The 26661-nt window shown below is 46.1% G+C and overlaps 1 protein-coding gene across 6 annotated transcripts in view; it reads left to right on the plus strand.

Annotated features, from left to right (window-relative positions):
• The window catches only part of PLD1 (phospholipase D1), a 358284-nt gene that overhangs the window by 283944 nt on the left and 47679 nt on the right, over nucleotides 1–26661 (plus strand). For all 6 annotated transcript variants that reach the window (XM_073578846.1, XM_073578845.1, XM_073578848.1 and 3 more), the window contains 4 exons: nucleotides 10301–10411; nucleotides 16194–16282; nucleotides 17721–17834; nucleotides 18702–18751. In XM_073578846.1, coding sequence (XP_073434947.1) covers nucleotides 10301–10411; nucleotides 16194–16282; nucleotides 17721–17834; nucleotides 18702–18751 — 364 coding nt within the window. The remainder of the gene's footprint in view (nucleotides 1–10300; nucleotides 10412–16193; nucleotides 16283–17720; nucleotides 17835–18701; nucleotides 18752–26661) is intronic.

Raw genomic sequence — 26661 nt, forward strand, 5'->3', positions numbered from 1 at the left:
GACTTCCATACCAATGATCCCTTTAAGAGACACTGGGTTCAGTACCAAAGCGCTGGATGGATTTGCTCTGACTTCCATACCAATGATCCCTTTAAGAGGGAAGATGTGCCTACGGGATGGAGGATGTGTGATGGGGATATAGGCACAGGAGGGGGGATTCATTTCATGTGCTCTCTGCTCCTTTCAGGAGGGCAGACAATGGCTGGGAGCTTATGTTCCCAGGGATGCTATATTTCTCTCACCATGTCAGTGTCTGCTGAGGTGTTGTCAAGTGGGAAAACTGTTGGTCATAGCAACCAATCACAGCTCAGCTACTTTTAACCAGCTCTGGTGAAATGAAAGATGCTTCGTGATTGGTTGGTGATATATATATATATATATATATATATACATATACACACACACACACATTCATTTTCTCCTTCCCCCATGATGACACCACGGAGAGAGAGGAGATCCGCCCCACGGGGACAGGAAACATACAGACAAAAAGGCGGTACCTCTCTCCCGCGTCAGTTGGTTTCCTTTTGATGCCGGGGCCGACCGATCCGGAGGACGACAGCGGGGGGTTCCCTGTCCCGGCTGGGGTGGTGACCCGAGGCGCCACCGCTGGAAGGTCAGCGGGCCTCCAGGGTGTGCGGGGGGGGGGGGGGGGGTGTGAGGCGGCAGAAGTATTGCCAAAGCCCGCCTCACCCAGGAGCCCCAGGAAAGAGGCGCTCCAGGGTAGCGGCATCGGCGGGCACTGGAAGCCCGGTGGAGTGGGGCCGAGACAACCGAGCGGGAGCCCGCGCTCACAGGACAGCAGAGAGGCTGCGTCCGTCACCACCAGCGGCATCAGCGGGCGCTGGAAGCCCGGTGGAGTAGGGCAGAAGCAGCGCTGCGAGCGGGAGCCGCGCTCACAGGGCGGCGTGCAGGGGCCTGCGGCCATCACCACCGCCGCTATGCATCTCTGGGAAGGATGTCACGCGCGGGGGGCGGAGCTTAGTGACGTCAGCCAGGCGCGCAATGCATCTCTGGGAACCCCGGGAGGCGGGGGAAAGAGGCAGCGATGGCGCGCACCCATAAAAAAAAAAAAAAAAAGTGCGCTTCCCCACACGGCAGGGAGGGGGAGGGGGACGCCGAGGATATTAAAAAAAAAAAAAAAAAAATAAAAGGGTAGTTTGCTGGGAAAATGAACGAGCCTCCAGAGGAACAGTCACAGCCGGATATGCCCTCTGATACAGAACGCCAGCGGCAGTCGCTGCAACAGCCGGAAGAAGGATCCCAAGGACCAGATGCAGCAACACAGCAGCAGCCGCTCGGAGTCCCGTCGCAGCAAGGAGTCCAGTGGGGCGGTGGCCCCAAAAGACAAGGCTTCGGCAGACCCAGTGGTCCCTCCAGATCCGGTATCCTTCTTCGGCTTGGTGGGTAGGTGTACTACGTGAACGTACAGTCTGTAACTAGGGTCCCTCTCTTTTAGGGAAAGAAGTGCACGCAGAAGGTTAACCATAAGGTCTGCCCACTCTGTAAAGAAGAGCTTCCCACAGGGTGGGGATAAAGGCTTTGCCAATCGTTCATTGACCACATGATTTGTAAAGAATCCCCAAGGTTCGCCTCCGATCTGAGGGACCTAATCCAACGCCAAGTAGAAAATGCTGTTAACACCTTTCAGAGAGGAAGCAAAAAACATAAGAAAGCGAAGACCAGAGACCCCGAGTCAGACCTCAGCGACAGGGAGAGCGAACCTTCATCATCCTCATCTAACTTGGGAAGTTCAGGGTCCGACTCCTCGTTCTCCGAAGAAGGGGGTCGCAGCTGTCTCCCCATTGAAGAAACAGATAACGTAATAAAAGCAATTAGAACGACTATGGGGCTGGTGGACACCAGGCCCAAAAGAACTATCCAAGACGCCATGTTCAGCGGGTTGGAACAAAAGAAGAGAAGGTCGTTCCCTATGAACGAGAAAATACAAGCACTAATACAGAAAGAATGGAAAAGGCCGGAAAAAAGGGCCTCCTGACTCCCAAAAGGAAGTATCCCTTTGATCACCCAAGCTGCTCTCATTGGGAGAAAGCGCCAAAAGTGGATGTAGCTATAGCGAAATCATAAAAAAAATTCTCCCTGCCGTTTGAAGACATGGGAACGTTAAAGGACCCCATGGACAAAAAAGCGGAAACTTTCCTAAAAGGTTCCTGGGAGGCAGCCGGAGGAGGACTGAAACCCGCCTAGATGGCTAGATCAATTTGACAGCCATCTGAAAAGCAAGACCCCAAGAGGCACGATTTTAGACTCCATCCATTTGAGAGGAGCGGCGGCCTTTCTGGCAGACGCATCCGTGGTTTCAATCCGACTGGCAGCCAGGGCAGCTTTGTTCTCAAATGCGGCAAGGAGATTACTCTGGCTCAAATGCTGGATGGGGGACCTGCAGACGAAATTCAAACTGTGCTCCATTCTCTGTGAAGGCGAATTCCTGTTCGGCCCTACGTTGGATGACATCCTTGACAAAGCAGGAGATAAAAAGAAATCCTTCCCCAACCAGTCTAATTTCCCCTTCAAACAGTTTCGGAGCAGGAAATTTATCCAGAGAAAGCCACCTAGAAACCCCCAGGATAAGTCGGAGGACAGGAGAGGAAAAGGGAAGGGGTTCATGTTTGGGAAACCAGCGGACAAGAAACAACCCCAATGAAGGTGTCTCCCAGGTAGGAGGAAGATTAGGCTTCTTCCCAGCCTGGGAAAAAATATCAAACAGTTCCTGGATCCTAAACATGATAAAAACAGGCCTCAGATAACCCTTTCACACCTCACCCAAACCCTTTTTTTTTAGTGACCCCGCAAAGACAGTCAGCGGAAGAGCAGGAAGCAGTCCAACAAGAAATTCAGAACCTGGTGGAGAAATCAGTACTACAAGAAGTCCCCCGCCAGGAAAAAGGAGAAAGCTTCTATACCCCTATCTTCCTGAGGAGGAAGCCAGACGGGACATTCAGGACGATAATAAACCTGAAAAGACTAAACAAGTGTCTGACAATCCATCCGTTCAAAATGGAAACAATAAAATCCGCAGTAAAAATGCTGTTTCCCGCCTGCTTCATGACAGTGCTCGACTTAAAAGACGCATACTATCACGTCCCCATACACACGGACTATTGCCAGTATCTCAGGATTGCAGTTACTATAAAAGGAGAAATAAGGCACCACCAGTTCAAGGCCCTCCCATTCGGGCTGGCCATCGCTCCGAGAGTGTTCACAAAAATCATAGCGGAAGTCATGGCACATTTAAGGGAGCAGGATGTACTCATAGTTCCATACCTAGACGACTTTCTAGTGGTAGGCAACTCCCCTTCTCACTACAGGGATCAGCTAAACAGGACTATAGAAACACTAACCAATCTAGGCCGGCTGCTAAACCTGCCAAAATCTCGGACAACTCCGAGTCAAGTAGAGGAGTACCTGGGCATCACCATAGACTCGCTCAGACAAGAGTGTCGCCTCCCAGAAGGGAAAATGACGCACATAAAACAGATAGCGACAGTCGCGAAAACGCACACAGCGACAACGCGAAGGAAAGCCATGTCCCTGCTCGGCTCAATGACAGCCTGCATCCCGGCTGTATGGTGGGCCCAAGCCCATACAAGGGATCTCCAGTGGGAGATACTAGCCGCAGAGGTTTCCCTTCACGGAAATTTAGAAGGGCGGTTAGACATTACACCCGAAACAGCCCACTCGCTAGAGTGGTGGGAGGAACCATCCAACGTAGCCCGGGGAGTCCCTTGGGTATTGGCGATATCTCGAGTCCTTACCACAGACGCAAGCCCCAGGGGGTGGGGGGCTCACTTGGACAACCAGGTAGCACAAGGGGTTTGGACGAGGGACGAAGAAAGAGCCTCCTCAAATATGAAGGAGCTCTTAGCGGTAAATCTCGCCCTCCGGTACTTTCTGAACTCCCTCAAGTCCCACCATGTAAGGGTATTTTCGGACAACCGCACAGTAGTAGCCTACTTGAACCATCAGAGGGGGACAAGATCCCATGCCCTAAGGGAAGTGACAAAATCAATTTTCCAGTGGGCAAAAAAAAATCTAGGCTCACTAACGGCACTACACATGGAGGAGACGTGACTGCAGACTTCCTAAGTCGCGCACAGTTAAGACGGGGAGTGGGAGTTAAACCAGGCTATTTTTACCCAGATCACAACACTATGCGGAATACCCAGCATAGACCTACCTCCCAACAGCACACACCGGAAGGTGGAAACCACCTGCTCCATAGACCCCTCCGGGAATCCGGTAGCCCTGGACGCCCTCATGATTCCCTGGCACTTCCCCCCTTGCCTATGCATTTCCTCCAATAGTCCTAATTCCATCAGTTCTGAGGAAGATTCGGGAGGACAGGGCAAGGGTAATATTAATAGCCCCGTTCTGGCCTAGAAGGACGTGGTTTTCGTGGTTGAGGAGAATGTCCATCTCCGACCCTTGGGTCCTCCCGGATATCCCGAACTTGCTCTTGCAGGGCCCAGTACTACACTCCCAGGTGGAGAACCTACATATGACGGCCTGGAATTTGAAAGAGCGCTATTGACCAACAAGAAAGGGTGGAAGGCATCAAAGAGCACATTGGCGAGGTGGATAAGGGACGCCATCACCTTGTCGTACTCGTCAGAAGGCGTGGACATCCCAGGCAGAATAATGGCCCATTCCACAAGAGCGGTGTCAACTTCCTGGGCAGAGAAAGCAGGCGTCTCCATTGAGCAGATATGTAGAGCCGCTACTTGGTCCTCTCCTTCAACTTTCTTTAATCACTATCGGCTGGACCTAGCCACCTCCTCAGATCTAACCTTTGGTAGAAGGGTGCTGGAGGCAGTGGTCCCCCCCTAATAGTCTCTGCAATTCTCTCCGTGGTGCCGTCATGGGGGAAGGAGAAAATCGTAGTTACTTAACAATAACGGTATTTCTCCGATCCCATGACGGCACCCGTATATTCCCTCCCTACACACGTGGGGTGTGCACTTATTGTAAATATAGTTTAGCCAAATAGTCACGTGGTGTCTCCTCTACACAGTTTAATGATTATAGAAATATTGTTTTTCTTAAAGTTGTTTATGTTCTAGTCCAAAGTTCCGTTAAATGCCCTGTAAAACAACTGACGCGGGAGAGAGGTACTGCCTTTTTGTCTGTAGGTTTCCTGTCCCCGTGGACTGGATCCCCTCTCTCTCCGTGGTGCCGTCATGGGATCGGAGAAATACCGTTATCGGTAAGTAACTACGATTTTTATATATAGAGATTATTTATAGAGCACCACTGGTTCCATGGTGCTGTACATGAGAAGGGGTTACATACAAATTACAGATATCACTTACAGTAAACAAACTAACAATCACAGACTGATATAGAGAGGAGAGAGGACCATGCCCTTTCGGGCTTACATTCACAGACGTATGATGACAGTATTATTCCTCCAGGTGCCCTCTTCTGGATTGTGCCTGGCAGCGATGCCCTGTGTGTAGTAGTTTTGAGTATGTATAGATAGCAGTACCTAGTACTGAAATTGAAAGCTTGAGGCTATATACTCGCCACCCTGCCCATGGTCCCCATTTTTAGTTTTTGTCAAGTTGTAAACGTATATTAATTCATGTTTTTGTGTCTGCACCTTTGCCTCTCTAGTTTTAAGTTTCATTTCTTTTTAAGTTCAGCCATCTCTGAATAGCTGGTTGACTTTTCTACCTAAAAGAACGGAGAAACATCTTTTAATTATACAAGCGTGGCTGATCATTGAGAAGTTACAGTGAGAGGTTGTTCTGGGCTGCCATCCAATTCTAGAGATGTTTCACCGACATTGGCAGTCTCCATAGATCAGTGGGTGTCTCCTCCATAGAGCAGAACTGTCAGCTGAGAAACACTGCTCGGAGACAGATGGAGGAGACCTGGAGCAGATGGAAAGAGGAAATGGCAGTGCGATGACTCGTACTCCTGTATTATGCAGATTACTGGAAAATATTATATTCAAATATTGTCCTCCCTGCTAGAGGAGTAATGGGAAAGGGCGAAACTCGCCTCAGTGAGCAATACCTAAATAACGTCATGTCTGAAGTAAGGGCTGTGTTCACCCTCCCTGCTGAGTAGTTTTATTTCCTTGCTATATATTTCATCATATTAAAGCAGATCAGCAAGATAATAAAAGCCTTAGACGAGTGAAGGACAGTGGAAATCGGTGCTGATAATGACTCATTTGCAATCTCTGTCCAGTGTTTGTTGGTACTATCTCTTGCCCAATCAATTAGAAGCGATAAAATTGCCGCTGCGTGATATTTTTGTGGGTCCGGTATCCCCATAACTCCTTTATGTTTAGGTAGGGAAAGTGTATTATAGCTTATTCTAGGTTTTAAACCCCCCATATATATCTCCCAAAAAGAGATCGGACTTTCTGGATGAACGTGTTTTGGACTTTAATTGGTAACATTCTGAATATATAACTGTACTTGGGTAAAATGAACCCCTTGATGAGATTTTTCCTGCTATCCAAGAAACATAGGGTGCCTTCCACGACTTAATGGCTTCTAGAGTATTATCGAGAAGGGGAACGAAGTTGAGTGTAAAGCGGGAGTTCCAATGCGGGCTCAGTTTAATGCCTAGATATTTAATATATTTAAAGTTCCACCTTATCGGGAATTTTGCTTTCAGATGTTGGATTGTTGCAGGTCGTATATTTATCCCCATCGCCTCAGATTTCTCTAGGTTGATTTTAAAGTTCGATAACGCTCCAAATGCCTCAAACCTCTCTAGTACCGGTGGGATTTCTTTCTCCGGGTCCGATAGGAGCAAGAGAAGGTCGTCTGTGAACGCCGCTACAACGTGTGAGGAGTCCGTGATCTTAATGCCCTCTATTGCTGAGTGTTGTCTAATACTCTGGATTAACGTCTGGATGGTTAGAACAAACAAAGTTGGTGAGAGGGGGCAGCCCTGACGCGTGCCGTTTTTGATTTCAAAGGGAGGTGAGAAATCTCCATTTACCGTTACTTTTGCAGAAGGTGACTTGTACATTTGGAAGATGGCCTCATTAACCGTGAGGGGAAAACTGAACCTCCCGAGAACTTCACGCATGAATGTCCAGTCTATAATTACTACATAGTTCGGGATCTCTGCCCTCTTTGTGTATTAAGGAGATGTGTGCTTCCAGTGTTTGTCTCACAAAAGTTCCACCACCTAATACATCATTGCACAGCTTTAATAAATATGGGCCCAGAGTGTCACAAAAAGTCTTGTAGTAGGAAGCCGGGAGACCATCTGGACCCGGGCTCTTGCCCATAGGGCAGTCCAACAGTGTGGACTGGAGATCCCGGATCGTGAAAGGAGCTGACAGCTCCTGCTGTTGTGTTTCGGATAAGGTAGGGAGATTTAAATTTTGTAGAAATTCTTTTATATTGATTCGTCTTTTTTCTAGCTGTTCTACATTCTCTCCCGGTCGTAAATCATACAGGGTGGAGTAGTACTCCCTGAAAGCAGAGGCTATCCCGTCTGGGTTTGTAATTTTAGCTCCATCTGAACCCTTAACCGTATAGATAAGAGATCTAGCCATCAACACGATAATATCCTGTGCAACGTTTGGGCATCACATTAGGGCTACAGGTCTCTGGATTCCTAGTAGCCAAAAGGGCACAAAAAGATGTCTGCGGTATGGCAACAGCGAACAGGTTATTAGTCCGACGTATAAACTATACATGCAATCTAGTATTTGCTGTGTGCCAGTTTTCTGCAAAGATATTGAAGTCAAATTGTGAACTTTTTGCAACGTTCTAAAACTGGGTGCAACAAAAAGGGGGCCGTTACTGTGACAAATGTAATATGATGTACACCCGGGACCGTGCACTATTCATTGCAGAAATTACACCGAGTTATAGCTGGCATTTTGGTTTCTGGTGAATGGCAGCCCAAAGACACCCCAAGTTACACAATAGGCACACACCCCGTAATACGTTTGGAACACGTTACTCCAGCAGACTTTCAGTTAAAGTCTGGCAAATGAATTGTCGTTCTTGATATATTTCCCACTGTAATTCTGTCTCTCATCCCAAATTCTTGGCACTTGTCCCTTCACTCTACTGTACTATAAATGGAGTATACTGATCTTAGACTGCTATGAAGAGATGTTGGGGTCATTACATCTTCTCTTATGTGTGTCTGTCCCATTATTACTTCCTGGTTATAAAACACATCTCACACCGTTTATATGATGAAACCTACCATAAAAACAATGTGCAAATACCCTGCAGTTAGTAAATAGTAATAGTAGATGGAAATAGCATAGGGTAATTAGTTGACACTATTTTTATCAAAAAAGAGTAAAGCTATCCCACAGTGACAGGGTGTACCCCAACCAGGATGGCCACTAACTCTAGTACTAAACCTCTCTATGTGCTAGCAGTTGTCAAAATGGAGCGGGGCAGAGCAGGACCCAGGACTGACACTCTGCACCTGCCCTTGGAAAGCTGTATGGAAAAAGTATGTGTATAGATGCACATATGGCGGTATAATGGTTGGATACTTTAGCCTGGAGTGGATGAGATAGTAGGCTAGTGGCAAGAAAGTTTATATGGAGAATTATTACAATTTATTGCAATGTTTTCTTAATAGAATTTGTAGCTTAAGTGCTGTAAAAAAAGACCAGATGGGTTTGGAATGAGCCTCTGTTAGTATTTCACACCTCCCAAGTATTTCTCCTGTACCAGCAATGCCCCATCCCCAGCAATGTGTCTAGGAGCTGAATGCTTAGGAGTTGTGAAATTTTTAAACCTGTGCTAAGATCAAGGCTCTCCCCCTGGTGGTCGATTGTGTGTAGCGTAGATAAAAAGTCCATGGGCACGTATCACCATGAACATCAGCAGTGTGTTATCCATAACAGGAATGAAAGCATATAGGTAGGTTTTACCCTTGTGACTTAAGTAATGCATGTAAGGTTAATAACCTCCTCATGCAGTTATTCGTTGATTCTTGCATTTCTTAAAAATGTCTCACAGTCCCCCTCCACCTAACTAACACATGTATTCTGTCTAATTTTAATAATAAAGTGGATATGATGGCGGAAGTAGTGACCTGTGACTTAAATTCTAATCCTCCCAATACATTTTTGCTAGTTGTCTGACGAATGCTGGCAAGACTGATCCTTGGCCTGTAGCTCTCCCACATCCAGCAGCGCTCGTGCTATTGAAGGTTCCTGCGTTCGCTCCCAGAGAGACACTGCTAGATAGCAACTGCCTTTCTCTTACAGATTAAAAGGATCTGCAGTCCGAAATTGGACACACTGGATCCTTATGTCCCCCCATACACATTAGATTATTGCCTGAACCTGTCATTATCAGCGGGTTTGACTGACTTTTCAAACAAAAAAAAAAGTTTAAAAATGAATTGCACAGATGGCAACAGGCACTGAAAACCTTCCTGGATAACATGCATTGTGGCTTGGTTTACACTCGTACTTCGCTTATAGGGGCAGCGGCTGAGTTGTCTGACAGTTACATAAGGGTCACCTGACTTCAAGAGTTCATGTAGGAAATATGTATAAATGGTAAAGATGATAACTTAAGAAGATTTTTCAGATTCACTTTTGTTCACTTTTAGCCCTATCAGCTGCCGACACCACCATCAGCGGCTTATCTAGAACATTCTGTAATGCTGTAGATAAGCCCCCGATGTAACCTGAAAGATAAGAAAAAAAAGTTCAGTCCGGTTCGATGGGTATCGCTGTCCCATCCGGCGCCTCCCATCTTCATACGATGATGTCCTCCTCCTTGCTTCTCCCTCGGCTCCTGCGCAGGCGTACTTTATCTGCCCTGTTGAGAGCAGAACAGAGTACTGCAGTGCGCAGGCGCTGGACCTCTCTGACCTTTCCCTGCGCACTGCAGTACTTTACTCTGCCCTCAACAGGGCAGATAAAGTACGCCTGCGCAGGAGCCGAGGGAGAAGCAAGGAGGAGGACTTCATCGTATGAAGATGGGAGGCACTGGACCGCGACACCCACCGCACCCAACTACGCCCCCCGGTGAGTATAATCTAACTTGTTTTTCTTATCTTTCATGTTTTATCGGGGCTTATCTACAGCATTACAGAATGCTGTAGATAAGCCCTTGATGGCGGTGGCTGCACTTACTTTATAGGGCTAAAATGGGGTGACAGATTCCCTTTAAGCCATTTTGAAAATTTGTACTTGCTGTTTTTTCTGCCTGGAAAAATATGCCAATGATTTTATATTTTCTGTATTGTTTTGCATGCATTATTTGGATATGTTTTTTTTTCCTTTTAAATTAACTATTGATGCTTTGTGCCTTCTTCTTAGGTTCTTCGCTCTGCAGCAGACTGGTCAGCCGGGATTAAGCACCACGAAGAGTCTATCCACAGTGCATATGTGCACGTGATCGAGAACAGCAAGCACTACATCTACATCGAGGTGTGAAGACATTGGGTGTTGGGTCTTTCAAACATGGACAATTTTTTTAGCCATGTGGTGACTTGTCTGCTTTTGGTCGCCTAAAACAGTTCTTTATGAAATCCCACTCAACACATTAATATTTTGGAAAGACTTCAGGCAAATGTGTCACTTCCATTTCTAGAGTTAAGGCCCTTTTACATTTAGCGATGCACCAGCGATCCGACCCGGTCAGGATCACTGGTGCATCGCTAAATGATCGCTAGTGAGCTGTCACACAGGCAGACCTCACAGCGATGCAGCAGCGACGCAGCGCACGATACTCACCTTTCAGACACAGCGATCCTGACGTCCTCCCGCCCGCCTCCACGCGTCGCTCGTCGTCACAGCAGGAAGCTGACGACGAGAAATGGAGCCGGACATTCTCGCGTGATCCGCGATGGACAGCGGGGGAGCCGGTCAGAGGTAAGTATCACACACAGCGATATCGCTAGCGATATCGCTATAACGTCACAAAATCGGTGACGTTATAGCGATATCGCTATGGGTAAAACCCCCTTTAGTCCCTAAGTGATGCAGAAAATAAGTTTGTTTTGGGAGAAAGGCTGTGTGAGGATAGCATAGAATGTAAAAAGTTGCTAGAGATGGGAAAACATGGCAAAAGGCTGTGCATTGCAAGAAGAGGAGTTGTGGAGCGTAGCGGAGTAAAATTTGAGCAGACATTACTATGAAGGCAGGTCACTAGCTTATAGCTTCAGACTGCGGTGCCAAGGGCCCACCAGTAACCAATTCCAGTGCCCCACTTTTCAGCTACATGCAAATGTGACATCATCCTCAATCACAAATTTATATAACAATGAGCTGGGTATATTGGTAAACGAGTAAGATGCTGCCTATGAATGTACAAAGTGATTCATGTATATAGTGCCAGGTACTGCCCATATAAGAGGGTGGTGGCTAGTCCATGCCTGCTAGATTATATGCCATAAAATAGGCAGATGTTTAACAAAATGGGACTGCACTAATGTGCTCAGATATTAGTATTCAAATGGAAGTAACTGTACATCCAGATTGCAGGTGACTTCCCGCAGTCTGAAGTACATCTGCGTATAAGGATGGCAGGGGCACTGGAGTTGTATCTGTGCCATCTGCGGTTGGAGTCTGCTGTTCTACTAAGCTGAAATCCTTAGAGCCCTAGCTCCGATCCGGGTACTTTAACACCTCAGATGCCCTTGTCAATAGTGACAGTGGCATGTTAGGAGTTAGACAATGGCCTCTGTCTGCACTATCCCTCAGCCTATCCTATCCCGCCTGGGTCTAATAGGCTGTCAGTCAAACACTATCAGGTTACATAATGCAGCATAGGTTGTAAAGTATGTGATCAACGTGGTGAAAGGATTACACGTTCAGGTCCTGTGTGTGTGCATTGTAAAATATAGATAGATATAATACACATTCCATGTCTCGCGCGCTCTCTGCCCCCCTCGCATTCCATGTCATTCTCTCTCTCCCCCATCACATTCTATGTCTCTCCTCCCTCATAGTTTTGCCTCTGCACAAAAGTACTGTGCCTGGACCTTTACCGCCACAGGCCTGATAATTACCAATGGAAGAGTTAATTATTGCTCCTATGGTGCACGATCTTCACTGCTGTTCGCTGCTCCTTCAGTCTAAACAGCTCCTCCGGTTTCTTTGCAACCCAGGACCTGTTATGCTGGAAGTGAACAGTCCAGTTTCCGGTTACAGGTCCTTGCGATAGAGGGTAAATGGTGCTTGGCAGATGGTGCTGGGCTACAATAAAATGGCCACACCTACAGCTGTGAATTGAGCAGCCCACAGAGGCGTGCCCTGTTCACAGCTGATGTGGCCATAGTGTAAGAGATGAGGCCGGTGTCAGACCGCTGTCTTCAATGGGCTGCTGTATTTTTAGGCGGTGTCGTGCAGCGACACTTACAGACTTACAAACTAAACTGGCAGCCCCAAGTAACTGCATTAAAAAAAATTAAACAATAAAATATTTAATAAAGTACAAGTTAAAACATGTTATGTAGAAAAAAAATATTAAGTGTCATCTTCCCTCTAAGCAACTGCGGATCAGCTACTTGTTTGCTGATCATTGTTTAAAAACCTGTGTAAAAAAGCAAAACACCTTGCCTAGAACCATTTATTGCCTAGAATGATGTATGTGTTTAACCCCTTACCTACATTGGACGTACTATTCCATCCTTGTGACCTGGGACCTAAGTTCCAAGAACAGAATAGTACGTCCAACGTGATCAGCGGCGCTCACAGGGGGAGTGCCGCTAATCGCGGCCGGGTGTCAGCTGATTATCACAGCTGGCACCCGGCATTATGTGTCAATGGCGGTCACTGACCGCCCCCGGCACATTAACCCCTGGCACATTGCGATCAAACATGATCGCAGTGTACCGGGGGCTTAGGGAAGAATCGCGCAGGGAGGGGGTTCTCTATGACCCCCGGAGCAGTGTGATGTGCTGCACTGAGGGTCTCCTTCCCTGCAGGCCCCCGGATCCAGTATGGCCACGGGGGCCTTCGGGGTCCTGCAGGGAGGCGGCTCCTCAGTGCCTGCTGAGAGCAGCCGCTGAAAAACCTGATTCACTGCCTGTCAGATCGCTGATCTGACAGAGTGCTGTGCAAACTGTCAGATCAGCGATCTGACACTAGATAGTGATGTCCCTCCCTGGGACAATAAAAGTGAAAAATAAAAATACACATATTTAGTTTCGCTGCGTCCGTAACGACCCGCCCTATAAAACTGTCCCACTAGTTAACCCCTTTAGTGAACCCCTTAAAAAAAAAAAAAACAAGCAAAGCAAAAAACAATGCTTTATTATCATACCGCCGAACAAAAAGTGCAATAACACGCGATCAATAAGACAGATATGAATAAACATGGTACCGCTGAAAACGTCATTTTGTCCCGCAAAAAACGAGCCGCCAAACAGCATCATCAGGAAAAACTAAAAAAGTTATAGCTCGCAGAATAAAGCGATGCAAAAATAATTATTTTTTATATAAAATTGTTTTTATTGTATAAAAGCGCCAAAACAAAAAGATATAAATGAGGTATCGCTGTAATCATACTGACCTGAAGAATAAAACCCCTTTATCAATTTTACCACACGCAGAACGGTGTAAACGCCCCCCCCCCCTTCCCCCCCAAAGAAATTAATGAATGCTGTTTTTTGTTCATTCTGCGCCCCAAAAATCGGAATAAAAAGCGATCAAAAAATATCATGTGCCCGAAAATGGCACCAATAAAAATGTCAACTCGTCCCGCAAAAAATAACACCTCACATAGAATCGTAGAGTTGGAAGGGACCTCCTGGGCCATCTGGTCCAACCCCCTGCTCAAAGCAGGATTCGCTAAATCATCCCAGTCAGATGTCTGTCCAGCCTCTGTTTGAAGACTTCCATTGAAGGAGAACTCGCCACTTCTCGTGGCAGCCTGTTCCACTCATTGATCACTCTAACTGTCAAAAAGTTTTTTCTAATATCTAATCTGTGTCTCCTCCCATTCAGATTCATCCCTTTGCTTCTAGTCTTTCCTTGTGCAAATGAAAATAAAGTTGATCCTTCTACAATGTGACAGCCCTTTAGATATTTGTAGACAGCTATTAAGTCTCCTCTCAGTCTTCTCTTTTGCAAACTAAACATTCCCAAATCCTGCAACCTTTCCTCATAAGACAGGGTTTGCAGACCGGTCACCATTCTGGTCGCTCTTTTCTGAACTTGCTCCAGTTTGTTGATGTCTTTTTTAAAATGTGGTGCCCAAAACTGGACACAATATTCCAGATGAGGTCTGACCAAGGAGGAGTAGAGGGAAATAATGACTTCACGTGATCTAGACTGTATGCTTCTGTTAATACATCCTAGAATTGCATTTGCCTTTTTTGCTGCTGCATCACACTGTTGACTCATATTCAGTCTGTGATCTATTAGTATACCCAAGTCTTTTTCACATGTGCTGTCACTTAGCCCTATTCCTCCCATTCTATATATGCTTTTTTCATTTTTATTGCCCAGATGTAGTACTTTGCATTTCTCCCTGTTAAAAACCATTCTGTTAGTTGCTGCCCACTTCTCCAGTTTATTTAAATCTTTTTGAAACCTCTCTCTCTCTTCTCTAGTATTAGCTATCCCTCCTAGCTTTGTGTCAAAATATGGAAAAATTATAGCTCTCAAAATGTGGTGATGCAAAAACTATTTTTACAATAAAAAGCATCTTTTAGCATATGACAGCTGCCAAACTTTAAAACTCGTAGTAAATCAAACCCCCCTTTATCACCCCCAGTTAGTGAAAAATAATAAAATTAAAAAAAAGGTATTTATTTCCATTTTCCCATTAGGGCTAGGGTTAGGGCTAGGGTTATGGCTGAGATTAGGGTTAGGGTTGGTTAGAATTGGGGGGTTTCCACTGTTTGGTCACATCAGGGGCTCTCCAAACGCAACATGGCATCTGATCTCAATTCCAGACAATTCTGCCTTGAAAAAGTCAAACGGTACTCCTTCCCTTCCAAGCTCTGCCATGCACCCAAACAGTCATTTACCCCCCACATATGGGGTATCAGCCTACTTAGGACAAATTGCACAACAACTTTTGGGGTCCAATTTCTCCTGTTACCCTTGGGAAAATAAAAAATTATGGGCAAAAATATCATTTTTGTGGAAAAAAAATATCATTTTTTTTTTATTTGTATGGCTCTACGTTATAAAGTTCGGTGAAGCACTTGGGGGATCAAAGTGCTCGTCACACATCTAGCTAAATTTCTTGGGGGGGGGGGTCTAGTTTCCAAAATGGGGTCACTTGTGGGGGTTTCCACAGTTTAGGCAGATCAGGGACTCTCCAATTGCGACACAACACCCGCACACCATTCCATCAGTCTACATTCCAAAACGTCACTACTTCCCTTCCGAGCCCCGACGTGTGCCCATACAGTAGTTTTCTCCCACATATGGGGTATCAGCGTACTCAGGACAAATTGGACAACAACTTTTGTAGTCCAATTTCTCCTGTTACCCTTAGGAGAATAAAAAAATTGGGGACTAAAAGGTCATGGTTTTGGAAAAAATGATTTTTTTATTTTCACGCCTGTGCGTTATAAACTTCTGTGAAGCACTTGGTTCAAAGCGCTCACCACACATCTAGATAAGTTCCTTGGGGTGGTCTAGTTTCCAAAATGGTGTCATTTGTGGGTGTTTTCCACTGCTTAGGCACATCAGGGGCTCTCCAAATGCAACATGGCGTCCGATCTCAATTCCAGCCAAAAAAGTCAAATGGCGCTGCTTCCCTTCCGAGCTCTGCCATGCGCCCAAATAGTTGTTTACCCCCACATTTGGGGTATCAGCGTACTCAGGACAAATTGCACAATAACTTTTGGGGTCCTGTTTCCCTTGGGAAAATAAAAAATGGGGGTGAAAAGTTAATTTATGTGGCAAAAATGATTTTTTTTAATTGCGCGCGGCGCTTAGTTACCTGCTGTTTACCTTGGATACTAGCTCCCAGCGAGAGCACGCTGGTATCCAGGATACACAGCGGGTAACTAAAAGACGCGCACGCTTAGTTACCCGCTATTTACCTTGGATACCAGCTCCCAGCGTCTGCTTACAGCTTGCTGATCGTTGGTCTCCCGCTGCCACACGCAGCGATGCCTACTGGCCAGCGGGAGACCAACGATCAAAAAATGGCCCAGGACATTCCTGCACGATCAACCAGTCGCTGATGCGTGCCACACACAGCGAGATCGCTGATGCGTCACTATATACATTTTATCTATTCCAGAATCAGTTCTTTATCAGCTGTTCTGACAACAAAGTGGTGTTTAACAAGATTGGAGACACCATCGCACAACGGATCATCAGAGCTCACAGGTGACCAAAATACATCTTAAAGTCATCCCCTACTGCTGATAAAGGGTGTATTATTCATTAGTTCATGCACTAAATATTAATTTCATTGTAGTTTTTTGCTATGCTATTATATAGGATTCAGGGTACCTAGCCATGTTATTTCTGGGACCCTAAAGGGTATATGTCACCCCATTTTTCGAGTATCAGCAGCTGGCACCGCCATCAGGGCTTATCTACAGCATTCTGTAATGCTGTAGAAAAGCCCCCAATGTAGCCTGAAAGATAAGAAAAATTATTTAAATTATACTTACCCAGGGGCGGTCCGGTTTTGGTCCGATGGGTGTCGCGCCTCCCATCTTCTAACGGTGACGTCCTCTTCTTTGCTGCCTGTCGTGGCTCCTGCACATGCGCACTGCTCTGCCCTGTTGAGGGTAGAGCAGAGTCCTGCAGTGCGCAGGTGCTGGGAGAGGTCCAGTGTACCTGCCCGGGAGCCACGACAGGCAGCAAAGAAGAGGACGTCACTGTCAGAAGATGGGAAGCGCCAGACCGCAACACCCATCGGACCAAGACTGCCCCCCCCCCCCTTGTGAATATAATCTAACTCCTTTTTCTTATCTTTCAGGTTACATCAAGGGCTTATCTACAGTATTACAGAATGCTGTAGATAAGCCCCTGATGGTGGTGCCGGCAGCTGATACTAGAAAAATGGGGTGACAGATTCCCTCTAACAACATTTCTGATCATTGTATTGTGACCATAAGATACAATATAGCAGCAAAAATAAAGCAGACAGCTAATTATCATTATGTAAATGCCTCATAATAAAACACAATGTATCCATACGCTTATTCGGCCGACAGCTATTCCTGTGTATGCTTAGCCCTGAGATTACATGTGTTCTTAACTGGGGAATTGGAACAAAAGGTAGTGAAAGTTGGCCCACTCCCATACAAAGTATCTAGTAGTCCAGTTGCACTGACACGTATCTGTTATGTATAGCCACTTTTGTATCCCATCTCCAGTTTGTAAATTCTTGTATGCCTTTTGTTGCTGAAACTAGTGGCGATTAGTTAGGCCTCCAAAGTAGAAAACTGTGTTACTCGGCTTATAGGTCAGAGCTAAAATTCTAAATTGTTTAGAAAGCGGGATTCCAACCGAGACAACCCTCTGTATAACCCCAGTATATTTTTCTCTTTAAAAAAAAAATGAAATTAATAATAATAGTGTTTGGGTTGTGTTGTGCAAGTAAAGAGCACTGTTTATAGAGCTGAAGTACTGTGTCAAATCCCACCAAGGTCAATATATGCAAAGAGGTTGTATCTTTCCTCCCACACTCCAAAGACTTGCTCATGAAGGATTTACATTGGAAGCCCCCAAATGGAATATGATGGCACTATTATTCGCAAGCAAGGTGAATAATTGTAAGACTCTAATCTGTACATTGGTCTTTTTCACAAAGGGAAAACAAAAGGTACCGAGTGTACGTGATCACTCCTCTCCTCCCAGGGTTTGAAGGAGATATCTCAACTGGAGGGGGAAATGCGTTGCAAGCTGTCATGCACTTCAACTACAGGTACTGGCATTTCTAGAAGCGATCTCGTCTGCTGGCTTCGTAGATCAGTAATTCATCATTGTGTACATACGTTCAACCTCACGTTTGAGAAAACTTCTTTTTGGTTCTTTCCTTTGTAACATTTTGGTGTGATTTTGTTTTTTGTTGCAAAATGTAATTTTGATCATCTAATTTTATTAATTGCACTGTCGCTATTAGAGTGGCACAGTAAATAATCCTGTTCCCTGTTGTCTTTTTTTCAGACTAACATTCTACAACATGATATAAATATTACATAGGATTGCTTACATGAAGCGATGTGTCTCTGGCTCTGACTGCAGTGGTATAGCTCCCCCCTGTGGTCATATGAGTGTAGCAGTATTTATTGTCCATTGTCTAAGAGGCGTCACTTGCTGCAGGAATTCTGATTAACGGTGTACACTAGAAACAGTAGGGTAGATGCCTAGGAAAGCAGTAGAATGGAAGTTGCCCATGAGACCCGCCAGGCCTATTTGTACCTGTCTTGCTTCAGTCTTTCTGTAAACCCCATGTTTGTAATTACAGGATTGTTAAAGGGGTATTCTGGATCCACTCACTCTTCTATCTGAAGCTTAGCAGTGATGTCATGTCTACTCCTATCGGCTGAGTCACGTGAGCGAGTGGTACATGTCGAGCACCTGTCCCATTTTCCATTTTGGTGAAGGATACCTCACAAACACGCATGTGACCTGGAACATATCAGTAGACCCGATATCACTTGTCCCACTCAGCTCCTGACGTGGAAGTGAGCAGAGCCAGAATACCCCTTTATATTCCCAATTGATATATTTTGATTTTTGCTCCTATTGCTAATTGTTCTGATTTTCTTTCTCTACCACATTCTTCTAGAACCATTTGCCGAGGAGAACATTCCATCATTGAACAATTAAAAGCAGAAAGTAAGTTTGATGTTTTCCAACATTTATTCCTGAGTATCAGTTTAATAGAGCTTTGGTTGTTGTTGCACAACTTCATTATTCTAAATGGTTTATGTAGTTTTAAAAAAAAACAAACACGTTTTAGAAGCTTTTGAGTGTTGAGGTCCAGGTGCTGATGTTCTCCCCATTGGCTGCACAAGGGCAGACCTGCATGGCTGAAAGCTGCGCCCTTCTGCTCTAATTAGCTTTTTTTTTTTTTTTTATTTTTGCTCTGTTGGGAGTAGACAGGTTATCAGAGTACAGGCTATAGATTTTCTGTGAGCCTGTATGATTCTCTCTGAATAACAGCAGAACAAGTCAATCATAAAAGATGAAGTTTAGTCTTCATCACAGCGCAGCTTCTCCTTCATTCTGGTAATCAGTAGGGGTTCTCCACCGCGTCTATCTGCAGTACATTGTCAGAAATGAAACGGTGCATGATAAATTCATCTCTGCTGCTTGTGTAGGTAAGATTTGTTATGGGAAATGTATAAATGTAACTAGTTGTGTCACTGTGTATTCTGGTTGAGGCATATTTAGCAAGCAGTCTAACGGTACAAGACTTTATGTTCAGTTTTACATTTAGATTAAGGTTTTTTCACACATCAGTATTTAAGTGTTTGTAAACCAAAACCACTAGTAGAACCTACAATGTTAAAAAAAAAAAATATATGTATATGTGTGTGTATATGTGTGTATATATATATATATATATATATATATATATATATATATATATATATATATATATATATATGTGTGTGTATATATAATACATACAGTACAGACCAAAAGTTTGGACACGCCTCATTTTCTCCCTCACCCATGACAGCACCACGGAGAGAGGGGGTCCGCCCATCAAGGACAGGAACCTACAGACAAAAGAGCGGCACCTCTCCTCCGCCCCCAGTTGGGTTCCTGTCCTTGATGGGTGAACCACGGCAGCAGGAGCACAGCGCTTACCGGAAGGTGAAGATCCGGGACCGTCCTGTCCGCGGTCAGACAGCGGGGAGGCCCCTGTCGCAGCGGGGTCGGTTGCCGAAGCCGCCACCGCTGCAGCTGAGGGGCTGTCCAGGGTGAGCGGGCGGGGAGGACCGGGCCGCCGCTCCGGGAGGAGTAGGGGCCGGGGGACGCCGGTATAGGGGCAGCGCCGGGTACAGAGGTGTACCAAGATGGCGCTGCCCCGGAAGTAGAAGGAGGAACTTCCGGGTCCCCGCGGTCGGCACATGCGCAGTGCGCACTCCCCGGGGGAAGCAGCGGTGCAGGCCGGGAAGACAGGTGACGCCAGGGCGGCTTATTCAAATTTGGAACGCTGAAGCAGCCTCAGGGCTGGAAGCATTCAGGCGCGATGGATAGCGACCAGCATGAGGAGCTACAGCAGCCTAAGCAGCAGCACCGCCAAAAGGATAAAGACGGACGGGGGAGCCGGTCCAGTAGCCACTCCACGCAACATTCAACTGCAAGGAGCAAGTCACCTGCCGTGGATCGCCCAGTGAGGGATTTGGATCCACCTCCAGAACCGGTACCTGCAACCGCGCATGAGGGGTAAGTGGATCTTCGTGAATGTACCCCATTGTAATAGACTTCTTTCCCTTATCAGGGAAAGAAGAAAGAAAAAACCAAGAACAGGGAATGCCCCACCTGTAGGAAACCATTACCAACGCCCTGGGAGAAAAAATTGTGTGACTCCTGTATACAGGAGGTCCTTGGCGGTGAAACCCCGGATCATGCCGCAGACCTAAGGGCGGTAATCCGCGCAGAATTTCAGAGTGCCCTTTCATCCAAAAAATGGGAAAGGAAAGGAAGGAAGGGGGACGTGGTAATAGAGTCCCAATCAGAGAGCTTATCGTCAGGGAAAGTCACCTCCCATACTGTAAATACCGACTCGTCATCCTCCGAAGAGGAGACGGAAGGTCGTCATTGTTTCCCCCTGGACGAAGTGGATGCCTTAGTAAAGGCGGTAAGATCCACTATGGGGATGGAAGACCCCCGGACTGATAGATCAGTCCAGGACATTATGTTCGGGGGACTGGGTCAAAAGAAACGGAGGGTATTTCCGTTAAATAAGAACGTCCAAGGCCTCATAGATAAAGAATGGGAAAAACCGGATAGGAAAAGCTCTACAGTTCCTTCCATCAAAAGAAAGTACCCATTTGATGAGGAGGCATCCACATCGTGGGATAAGGCCCCCAAACTAGACGTGGCGGTAGCCAAAGCTTCGAGAAGGTTTGCTCTCCCCTTTGAAGATATGGGTACCCTGAAAGACCCGTTAGATAAAAAAGCGGATACCCTACTTAAGGGCACCTGGGAATCAGCAGGGGGAAACATCAGGCCGGCGGTAGCGGCAACCTGTACCTCCAGAGCTCTTATGGTATGGATAGACCAATTGGAGAGACAGATAAGGGAAGGGGTTCCCAGAGATAAAATCCTGGAATCCATGCCAATGATAAGAGGGGCGGCAGCCTTCCTGGCCGACTCTTCGGCTGATTCGATAAGATTGTCATCTAAAATGGCAGCCTTGTCGAATGCAGCTAGAAGAGCTTTAGGGTTAAAATGTTGGCCTGGGGATCTCCAGACAAAAATGAAGTTATGCGCCATTCCCTGTGAAGGAAAATTCCTCTTCGGGGAAACCTTGGATGACATCCTCGAAAAGGCAGGCGACAAAAAGAAAGGCTTCCCAAACCTAGGACCAGTGAGCGCCACAGGCTTTAAACGGTCCTTTCGGAACAAAAAGTTCTTTCAGAGGAGACCCCCGAGATACCAAAAATGGGAAGACAGAAGAAGGGACAGGGGGTTCATCTTCGGTAACTCGTCCCGGGATAAAAAACCCGCCAAGTGACTGTGGGCCCAGGGTGGGAGGGAGACTAAGTTTTTTCCTCCCAGCCTGGGAGAAAATATCCAACAATCCCTGGCTGATAAATCTTGTAAGATCAGGATTAAGAATAAACTTTTATTCTCTCCCGCCGCAAAAATATATAATTACCCCGATAAGGTCGTCAAAAAACGAACAGGACGCCCTCGAAAAGGAGGTCCTGAGTATGTTGGACAAAAAAGTCCTACAGGAGGTTCCCCCACAGGAGAGAGGCAGGGGGTTCTACTCGCCTCTCTTCCTGGTAACCAAACCAGACGGCACCTTCCGCACCATCATAAATTTAAAAAGACTGAATTGCTATATCAAGAACGAAAAATTCAAGATGGAATCGATCAAATCGACCATCAAAATTCTCTTTCCGCAATGCTTTATGGTGGTCTTAGACCTCAGCGATGCCTACTACCATGTCCCCATTCACAAAGAATCCAGGCAATACCTCAGGCTAGCAGTCTCGATAGCAGGAGAAATAAGAGAATTACAATACAAGGCCCTGCCATTTGGGATCTCAGTGGCTCCACGGGTCTTTACGAAATTGGTGGCAGAGATGATGGCTCACATAAGAGAACAGGATGTTCTGATAGTGCCTTATTTGGACGACTTTTTAATAGCGAGCAACTCAGGCCAGAAATGCACAGAACAGAGGGACAGAGTGATGAGCACTCTAAAAAACCTCGGGTGGCTTCTGAACCTGAAAAAGTCAAGGCTGGAACCAAGGAGAGTCCAGGAGTTCCTAGGCCTGACACTGGATTCAAACATCCAAGTGTGTTACTTGCCAGATCACAAAAAGGACAGAATTATTCATATAGTACAAAAAGCGAGGCAAAACCCTTCTATGACACTAAGACGAGCAATGTCCCTGTTAGGGTCCCTCTCAGCATGCTTGCCGGCGGTCCAGTGGGCACAAATACACATGAGGGATCTGCAGTGGGATATCCTGACCAACCAGCGGGCCTTAGGAGACCACTTGGAACATCATATTACGCTAGTTTCAAAAACTATTCATTCCCTAGCCTGGTGGGAGGACAAAAACAACTTGTCCAAAGGGATCCCCTGGGAGGCCAAGATCACACATGTAATTACCACCGACGCCAGTCCTGTGGGATGGGGAGCACACATGGGCATCAGTGTGGCTCAAGGGGGATGGAGAAGTCAAGAACTAAAAGCCTCCTCGAATCAAAAAGAACTGCTAGCAGTAAATTATGCCTTGAGTCACTTTTTGCCAGCATTAAAGGGCCATCATGTCTGGATATTCTCGGACAACCGAGTAACAGTGGCCTATATAAACCACCAGGGGGGAACCAGGTCCAGAACGCTAATGGAGGCATCCTCCGAGATATTCAGGTTAGCCGAGGAAAACTTACTGTCCCTATCGGCGCTACACATACGGGGAGTAGAGAACCAGACAGCAGACTTTCTGAGCCTTACCCAACTACATCAAGGGGAGTGGGCTCTAAATCAGTCCGTTTTTCAGAAGATTGTGGAAATGTGGGGAACCCCAGACATAGACTTATTTGCAGACCACAAAAACAAAAAAGTGGAAGCATTCTGTTCTCTAAATCCCAAGGGGAATCCTCAGACCCTGGACGCATTTATGCTCCCATGGACACGGGGACTACTGTATGCCTTCCCACCGACCATTCTCCTCCCGGCGGTGATAAGGAAAGTCAGGGAAGAGGGGGCTCGGGTAATACTTATAGCCCCTTTCTGGCCAAAAAGAACATGGTTTTCATGGCTCAGAATAATGTCAGTAACCGACCCCTGGGTTCTACCAGATCTCCCCGACCTTCTATCGCAGGGTCCTGTGCTACACCCCCAAGCAGTGAACCTCCATTTAACAGCATGGAATTTGAAAGGTCACTGCTGAGGGGGAAAGGATTTTCAGAAAATCTAATTTCCACGTTACAAAAAAGTAGAAAACCAATTACAATCAAAGCCTATGGTAGAACCTGGAGGAAATTCCTATCCAGTTCGGGGGCAAAGGTTCAGGATGGAATACAAATGGATAAAATCCTGGAATTCCTCCAAAGGGGGTTAGAACAGGGACTAGCGACTAACACACTGAGGGTACAGGTAGCGGCCCTAGGCGCCCTCTATAATCAGGAGGTGGCGAGCGACCCTTGGGTATCACGGTTTATGAGGGCCGCAGCCAGGTCTAGACCAATAGCTACCCAGAAAGTACCATCATGGGATCTGAACTTAGTGTTGTCAGCCCTAACAGGACCCCCATTCGAGCCTATTCAGTCAGCTCCACTAAAGACCCTATCATTAAAAACGATACTGCTAGTGGCCCTAACATCGGCTCGCAGAGTGAGTGACATACAAGCCTTATCGGCATTACCCCCATTCATTAAAATTATGGAGGATAGAATTATATTGAAACCTGACCCTGCATATTTGCCCAAGGTAGCAACACACTTCCATAGATCACAGGAGGTAGTCCTTCCTTCCTTCTGCCCAAACCCTACGAATAGAGGAGAGGAGAAATTTCACACATTAGATGTGAGGAGGTGCTTAGTGCACTACCTAGAGGCCACCAAGGGATGTAGGAAGGAAGGATCTCTCTGTGTGTTTCCAGGGACCTCGTAAGGGGCTCGGGGCGTCCAAAAGTACCCTGGCAAGATGGATAAGGGATGCGATTGCCCTGGCATACTCATGCAGCGGGAATACCATCCCGGAGGGTCTAAAAGCCCACTCTACGAGAGCAATGGCGACCTCATGGGCAGAAAGATCGGAGGTATCAATAGAACAGATCTGTAAGGCGGCCACCTGGTCAACACCTTCTACCTTTTTCAAACACTATCGCCTAGATCTAGCCTCTGCGTCTGACCTGACCTTCGGGAGAAGGGTCCTTCAGGCGGTGGTCCCTCCCTAAGCTACCAATCTGAAATTCTCTCCGTGGTGCTGTCATGGGTGAGGGAGAATAGCTTAGTTACTCACCGATAATGGTGTTTCTCGGAACCCATGACAGCACCCGCTTAATTCCCCCCCTTTTTCACGTGTGCGGTGAGCACGATTTAATGTGTGTAGAGTGTGTTCTTAGACACGAGACTTCTCTAGAAGTATACAAATTGTAATGTTATGTATATACTTTTGTTGTTAACTAACCGGGAGACCCTCTGATGCTCTGTAACCAACTGGGGGCGGAGGAGAGGTGCCGCTCTTTTGTCTGTAGGTTCCTATCCTTGATGGGCGGACCCCCTCTCTCCGTGGTGCTGTCATGGGTTCCGAGAAACACCGTTATCGGTGAGTAACTAAGCTATTCTTTCTTTTCATGACTATGAAAATTGTAGATTCACTCTGAAGGCATCAAAACTATGAATTAACACATGTGGAATTATATAATTAACAAAAAAGTGTGAAACAACCAAAAATGTGTCTTATATTCTAGGTTCTTCAAAGTAGCCACCTTTTGCTTTGATTACTGCTTTGCACACTCTTGGCATTCTCTTGATGAGCTTCAAGAGGTAGTCACTGGAAATAGTCTTCCAACAGTCTTGAAGGAGTTCCCAGAGATGCTTAGCACTTGTTGGCCCTTTTGCCTTCACTCTGCGGTCCAGCTCACCCCAAACCATCTCGATTGGGTTCAGGTCTGGTGACTGTGGAGGCCAGATCATCTGGTGTAGCACCCCATCACTCTCCTTCGTCAAATAGCCCTTACACAGCCTGGAGGTGTGTTTGGGGTCATTGTCCTGTTGAAAAATAAATGATGGTCCAACTATAAATGCAAACCGGATTGATTAGCATGCCGCTGCAAGATGCTGTGGTAGCCCTGCTGGTTCAGTATGCCTTCAATTTTGAATAAATCCCCAACAGTGTCACCAGCAAAGCACCCCCACACCATCACACCTCCTACTTCATGCTTCACGGTGGGAACCAGGCATGTAAAGTTCATCTGTTTACCTTTTCTGCGTTGCACAAAGACACGGTGGTTGAAACCAAAGATCTCAAATTTGGACACATCAGACCAAAGCACAGATTTCCACTGGTCTAGTGTCCATTCCTTGTGTTCTTTAGCCCAAACAAGTCTCTTCTGCTTGTTGCCTGTCCTTAGCAGTGGTTTCCTAGCAGCTATTTTACCATGAAGGCCTGCTGCACAAAGTCTCCCCTTAACAGTTGTTGTAGAGATGTGTCTGCTGCTAAAACTGTGTGGCATTGACCTGGTCTCTAATCTGAGCTGCTGTTAACCTGTGCTTTCTGAGGCTGGTGACTCGGATGAACTTATCATCCGCAGCAGAGGTGACTTTTGGTCTTCCTTTCCTGGGGCGGTCCTCATGTGAGCCAGTTTCTTTGTAGTGCTTGATGGTTTTTGCCACTGCACTTGGGGACACTTTCAAAGTTTTCCCAATTTTTTCGGACTGACTGACCTTCATTTCTTAAAGTAATGATGGCCACTCGTTTTTCTTCACTTAGCTGCTTTTTTCTTGCCATAATACAAATTCTAACAACCTATTCAGTAGGACTATCAGCTGTGTATCCACCAGACTTCTGCACAACACAACTGATGGTCCCAACCCCATTTTTAAGGCAAGAATTCCCACTTATGAAACGTGAAAGGGCACACCTGTGAAGTGAACATGATTTCCGGTGGCTACCTCTTGAAGCTCATCAAGAGAATGCCAAGAGTGTGCAAAGCAGTAATCAAAGCAAAAGGTGGCTACTTTGAAGAACCTAGAATATAAGACATATTTTCAGCTGTTTCACACTTTTTTGTTAATTATATAATTCCACATGTGTTATTTCATAGTTTTGATGCCTTTAGAGTGAATCTACAATTTTCATACTCATGAAAAGAAAGAAAACTCTTTGAATGAGAAGGTGTGTCCAAACTTTTGATCTGTACTGTATATATTATATGCACTGCTCAGAAAAATAAAGGGAACACTAAAATACCACATCATAAATATCACTGAATGAAATATTCCAGTTGCAAATCTTCATTGCATAGTGGAATGCGTTGAGAACAATAAAAATGATCAATGAAAATCAAAATGAATATCCCGTGGAGGTCTGGATTTGGAAT

Source organism: Dendrobates tinctorius, unplaced genomic scaffold (assembly GCF_039654945.1).
Source record: "Dendrobates tinctorius isolate UK_male_01 unplaced genomic scaffold, ASM3965494v1 ptg000060l, whole genome shotgun sequence".
Lineage (NCBI taxonomy): Eukaryota > Metazoa > Chordata > Amphibia > Anura > Dendrobatidae > Dendrobates > Dendrobates tinctorius.